This window comes from Sinocyclocheilus anshuiensis, unplaced genomic scaffold (assembly GCF_001515605.1).
Source record: "Sinocyclocheilus anshuiensis isolate Anshui unplaced genomic scaffold, SAMN03320099.WGS_v1.1 scaffold462, whole genome shotgun sequence".
Taxonomy (NCBI): domain Eukaryota; kingdom Metazoa; phylum Chordata; class Actinopteri; order Cypriniformes; family Cyprinidae; genus Sinocyclocheilus; species Sinocyclocheilus anshuiensis.
In genome coordinates, this window is record NW_015542340.1 from 242,657 (window position 1) to 248,739 (window position 6,083).

Consider the following 6,083-nt stretch of genomic DNA (forward strand, 5'->3'; position numbering starts at 1 on the left):
ACAGATAACGTGCAATTAAATAAACACTTAAAAGTGTTTTTGGATGTTTTCTTTTTCACCAGTCTGAAACGTTATGGAAGCACAATAGCCCAAAATTGACTGTTGTATGAAAAACAATGTTTTTTTTTTTGTCTGTAGTGTCTTGCCTTATTAAAAATGTCAACAGTTTAACTGGCGATTCTTGGATTTTGAAGGATTCTTGGATAGCTACTAAAAAGTGGCTGGTGAACAAGTGTCTCATACCGTTGCTGTTAAACTTTTAAAAAATCACTTGGCAGGAGGTAATATGAGGTTACAGAGCTGTAATGTGGTTTGTTTCATATTTAATGCGTCACTGCATCCAGATTTACCTCAAACATAGAAATATCAGCAGTGAGCTCATAATTCATGCTGCGCGCTGGTATTTGCAAAACTTTCTCATCGTTTCTCTCCACATGATGTCAAGAAATTATACAAAACTGAAATGAGAAATGATGTTCGGGCTGGTTGTTTTTCACATCTCCTTTTTGCCATTTCATGGTATTGCCTGAATCATCTGGAAAGTAAAAAGACGTCTTCAAGAGCTGAAGAAACGACCTCGGAATAACCCGAGTGAAATCATTCATCTGTTTCTGCCTGTTATTCTCAGTGCTTTTAGCGAATGGATGGAGAGATGAGCACTAAGAGCTCTTCCAGAAACTATTCTTAGCAGTTCTGACAGCACAGGCCTCAAGTTTCTCTTAATGCAGATCATTTCAGTTTAATGCCACCATCTGGAGTCAAAAATATAATCCCATAATTAATTCAAAAACTGATCCAGGCATGCTTTAAAATTCCAACATTTAAAAATGCATTGAAAGTGTATTAAACTAAAATGAAGAACTAGAAGTTCAAGACAAACTAGTGTGTTGGCTTGACCAAGACTGGCCTCGAATTCTAATGCAATTTTAATACCCGAGCCATTTGAATGTTCAAGTATGTAGGCCTCACTAGGAGGTTACTAGGCGGTTTTTGGGTGTATTTTTAAAGACATTAACAAAATCTAACACAGTAAGTTTTTAATTTGTGGTAGAGGTCATAAGGTCTCTACTTGAGGGATCACATTTGGGCAACTGTATCTCTTTGTCTGCTCTGTAAGAGACAACCCTGTTGAAAAAACCAGCATATGCTGGTTAGGTATGTTTTGACGCTGGGATGCTGGTTTAAGCTGGTCCTTCGCTGGTTTAAACTGGTCCTTTGCTGGTTTAAGCTGGTCCTTTGCTGGTTTAAGCTGGTCCTTTGCTGGTTTAAGCTGGTCCTTTGCTGGTTTAAGCTGGTCCTTTGCTGGTTTAAGCTGGTCCTTTGCTGGTTTAAGCTGGTCCTTTGCTGGTTTAAGCTGGTCCTTTGCTGGTTTAAGCTGGTCCTTTGCTGGTTTAAGCTGGTCCTTTGCTGGTTTATGCTGGTCATGTGCTGGCAAAGGACCAGCATAAACCAGCTTAAACCAGCAAAGGACCAGTTTAAACCAGCTTAAACCAGCATAAACCAGCATCCCAGTGTCAAAACATACCTAACCAGCATATGCTGTTTTTTTCAACAGGGTGGTCTGACATTTTCAACAGGGAATCTTCTGGAAAATGTAGGTAATAGTTTGCTGAAATCTCAGGCTTCATTAGCAGATCAATCAACTCATCAAGCTGATTTGCAGCTGCCTAACGAGTCACACACACAACAATACCCCTCAAATTATTTAATTTCACATGTGTAAAATGTTCAATATTCATAATGAGGGCTGAGTGTGTCTGAGATGAGAAGCGGCTGAGCTAATGCTAATGCTAACGCAGCAGATGGGTTTTCAGGTGAGCTGCATCATTCACGGATCACTGGACGCTTCGAAATCTGTAAGTAACACTATTATACCATCATATTGTGTTTGGTATGAAAATAGACAATCCTGCTTAAACGCCATGATCATAAACACCCTCATTAGTAGAAACTTTCACCACGAAGCCCCCGAGATTTTAAATTATTTGTAAAATGTAAGATACGATTGATTGTACTTTAATTATATGTGATTTATTTTATTATTATTATTTTGTTTACATTTAATACGTTTTAAATCTCGGTGGGAAATTAACGGGGGCTTGGGGCTACTTAAAATAAATAAATGCACCAAAAATGCAAACAATTGGGCAAAAAACGCACGAGCAAGAGAATCAAACATCAACGCGGATTGCAAATGTTGATCGAAATGTTGTGCAAAATCTCTACCACAATGGCTTAATATTACTACTTATATTTTAGACACAATATTGTATGTTTTTGCTCTATTTCGACATCGACAGTAGTTCCAAACAAACAAAAGAGCAAACAGCGATGTTTAGTTACTGAATGAATCGTGTTTGAACGAATCGGTCTAATAACTCAAATGACTCGCTCATTAAGACACTAGTGATTTAATCGTGTTTGAACGAATCGGTCTAATAACTCGAATGACTCTCTCATTAAGACACTAGTGATTTACCGCCACCTACTGTCTTTTTTTAGTTTCACATTTAAAAATATGATTTTATTTTTTCAATAATTTCATCATATTTCTATTATAGCTCTTCAGATTTGAAGAATCATTCATGTCTAAAGCACAAGGACAACACACTTCACTTTAAGTGTTAGTTACTTGAACAAATCTTTAATTATACATAAATTCATTTTCAACATATTCATCTTTAAATAGCATTCTAGTTTCTGTTTTTTTTCATACAGTTCAGAACAATTAATCTTCCAAGGCGTTTATATAGCATGCAGAAATGGCACAGCTAAGACAGATCAAACCAGCATAACTAATGAGATGAATAAAACCTTATTGCAGTTTGAAATAACTATTCGCTGCCCTGCTCTGTTCTACAGTAATTCTGCGCCACTAAGTGGTTGATCCTGTAGATTTCATAAGAGGAAAGATCAGACACCGTTATTCCTAAGTAAATCTATTCATGCATGCAAAAGATATACATTTTCTCTTCATGAGAAGAACAACAACAGCACAAAACACACTCACAGGACACTGAAGTGTATGAAAGAGTGTTTATTCATAGAATAGTTATTAAAAAAAAAAACATCCAAAACCAAAAATTGCATATACAGAATGAATCTGATAAATGCACACACAACCGTCTATTTGTTCAAAGGTAAAACCCAGTGACCTGTCAAACACCAAACATGTGAGATCTCGTCTCAGTTCACTATTTCAGAGGTATTTGAGCATCAAGTGACGGATCCGTCTGTAATTCTGACCATCGTAAACATCAGTCACAAAAACCAAGAGCTGCTAAAATGTGGAGGACATCAACTTGACTTAAGGAGTGTTAAAGCGTCCACAGATGACCGTAAGGCCTAGTCACTGTCACCGCAAAACCACAGCACAAGCTTCAGACACTATCACTATTGTGCCTTTTGGGAAAGGCAGTCATGTCTTAGTTCAATTTTAATGAGAAATAAATTTCACCACAAAAAACGTCAGTCACATTTCACCCCAAAATCAAAAAAAAAAGAAAAAACAAAATCAATTTAATCGTTTATTTATTTTTATTATTTCCTGTGAGAATATCATGCCAAGAATATTCTGCCTCCAAATTCATATTATTGTGTTCCTTGACATTTCAATTATTTACACTGGTGATTATCATTACATTTTCACTCTATTACAGTGACCTATATTATATGCAGATTTAAACAAATTCAGGCAGTACAACAGACGTTTAAATATATAATAATAATAATAATTTCTCTAATAATATTTACTGTTTTAATAATAATATAATTTATATAAATTAGTTGTTGTTATTGTCATGAAAATAATTTGTTTTAATTTTGTAGTGAAATGACATTGTATAAAAGTTAAATGTTTGTTCCATCTGACAGATATTGTAGTAATAATAATAATGACATTCATTTAAATAAATTGTAATAATAATAATTGTCATGAAAATAGTAAAGAGAAAAAGTAAAGAACCATAAAATTGTCTTAATTATAAAATAATGTATTTGCTTTGATTTTGTGGTGAAATGGTTTAAACATTAACTGTTTGTTTTATCTGACTGTTTGTTTACGGTTATCATTTATAATTAAACAAGCAGCATCAGTCCACCGATTACAGTACATAAATATTGACCAAATATTGCAGACTAAGAGGCCAGTCAAGTTCCTGTTACACGTCATATGTCAGCTACAACGCCTTGAAATGTGAACGAGACAAAAACGACAGACTTTGGACTCCAGGCAACTGCTGTGGAGTCAAAATAACAGTACAGTTTATTCACATCACAGTGCAAAGTCAAATTGTTTTGATTGGCCGCCTGCAGCTCCGCCTCGGAGCTCTTTCGATTGGCCGGCTGCAGCTCCGCCCCCAATCTCTTTCGAGTGGCTGGCTGCAGCTCCGCCCCCGGGCTCTTTCGATTGGTCGGCTGAAGCTCCGCCCTCGGGCTCTTTATACATGCGACTCAGATGCTGCACCAAAGCCTCCAGTTCGGGATTCCCTCCGAGCTCAGCGATCAACCGATAGGCTTCGGCTTCCAGATCCAGCAGCGTGTGACGGGTGTAAGCAAACGAGCCCACCTTCTCCAGATAGTCCACGCAGTAGCGTTTGATATCCACGTTCTCCGTGCGCTGCCGGAGGATGTTCTGCACCTGCGTGCTCTCGGGACGCGACCAGATGGCGTGAATGGTGGGGAAGGAGAACTTGCCCTCCGTCAGGTCCTCGCAGAAGCTCTTGTTTTCGCTGTACTCCGTCGAGTTCAGGTTGGCGTAGTCGTCCCGGATCTGGAAGAAGAGCCCCAGAGTGTCCAAAAGCGGCTTCAGATCTGGTTTCCAGTGGGAGAAGAGCTGCATGAGGCCCACGGCGAGGCCGAAGAGGCCGCCGGTTTTCTGCAGCACCATGCCGCGGTACTCGGCCTCGCTGGGGCAGGTGTAGGTGTCCCTCCAGTGGATGTCCAGACCCTGGCCGCGGTGCAGCTCCAGCAGCTGACGGGTGAAGACGTGCACGGCCTCGGGGTGCTCTAGCGTCAGCACCTTCTCCAGGCCTAGGAAGTAGACGTAGTTGGCAGAGTTGATGACTGACGGCACGCCGTAGATGCTGTGGGCCACCGGGAAACCGCGCCGCAGCTTGGAGCTGTCTTCAATGTCATCGATCAGCAGACTGGCGTTGTGCAGCATCTCCGTCACCTCGATAATCACCTGGGGAGACAAAAGTAAGATCACTGTGAAAACCAGGGCCCATATTCACAAAACATCTCAAGGCTAAAAGTAGCTCATAACTCTCCAATTTAGGGCGTCAGTCCTAAATTTAGGACTCCTAAATTTCTTCTCTAAGAGTATTTCACAAAGCGTTTTAGCGCTAAAACTAGCTCCTAAATCTGTGAAACGTTAGGAGTAGTGAAGAGGAGTCACTAAGATCAAACCACAAGCTATCTTAAAATGTCTGTTATTGCCGGCAATCTGCCTCGGAACGTAAACATTAGAAACATCTGACGAGAATGTGCTTTTAAAAAAGGTATCGCCTTTGGTTTTGGAGGTTATCCCTACTCCAGATTTTCCTTTGATTATATGCTTGTTTTCTTTAACCAGTTGGTCAAGAAGTAACAGCTGTTCTTGCGTCCAGTTTGGTTTTCTTTTCTGTTTGCATGTCTTACTATCAGCCATGATTATTCCACTCGGTTAATTAAAAGGCTGTTTATATGCATATTCACTTTTTTTTTTTTTGAAATGTTCTGTGAATACGGGCTCGGATCAGGCGTTTTACAGGGAGAAGGGAGTCAGAAATCAGTCAAACCACCGGAGCAGAAACATGCATTTAGCAGATTCGAGCTGGATGATAATACTGCATTGCATTTATCATTGCATTGCATTATAGTACATTATATTATCAAAACACTGCATCATACCTAGACTTGTGCCGGTATTCGGTAATGCGATATATCACGGTAATGAATATGCACGATATTGTTATCGTGAGCACTTCTAAATACCGTGAATAATTATATATTACAAATTATTCAAAATTTTGAATGCATTTTAAGAATACTTTTCCCATCAACTGGTCAAAATGCACAACACCGCTGTATGCTGCGTGAAA

The 6,083-nt window shown here is 39.2% G+C and overlaps 1 protein-coding gene across 1 annotated transcript in view; it reads right to left on the reverse strand.

Moving 5' to 3' along the window:
• Positions 1-3,968: 3,968 nt before the first annotated feature.
• Positions 3,969-6,083, reverse strand: part of LOC107691209 (geranylgeranyl pyrophosphate synthase-like) — a gene marked incomplete at its 5' end in the record, with an annotated part of 16,505 nt that continues 14,390 nt past the window's right edge. The window contains one exon of the mRNA XM_016489708.1: positions 3,969-5,185. Within this exon, the coding sequence (XP_016345194.1) occupies positions 4,274-5,185 (912 nt within the window). The remainder of the gene's footprint in view (positions 5,186-6,083) is intronic.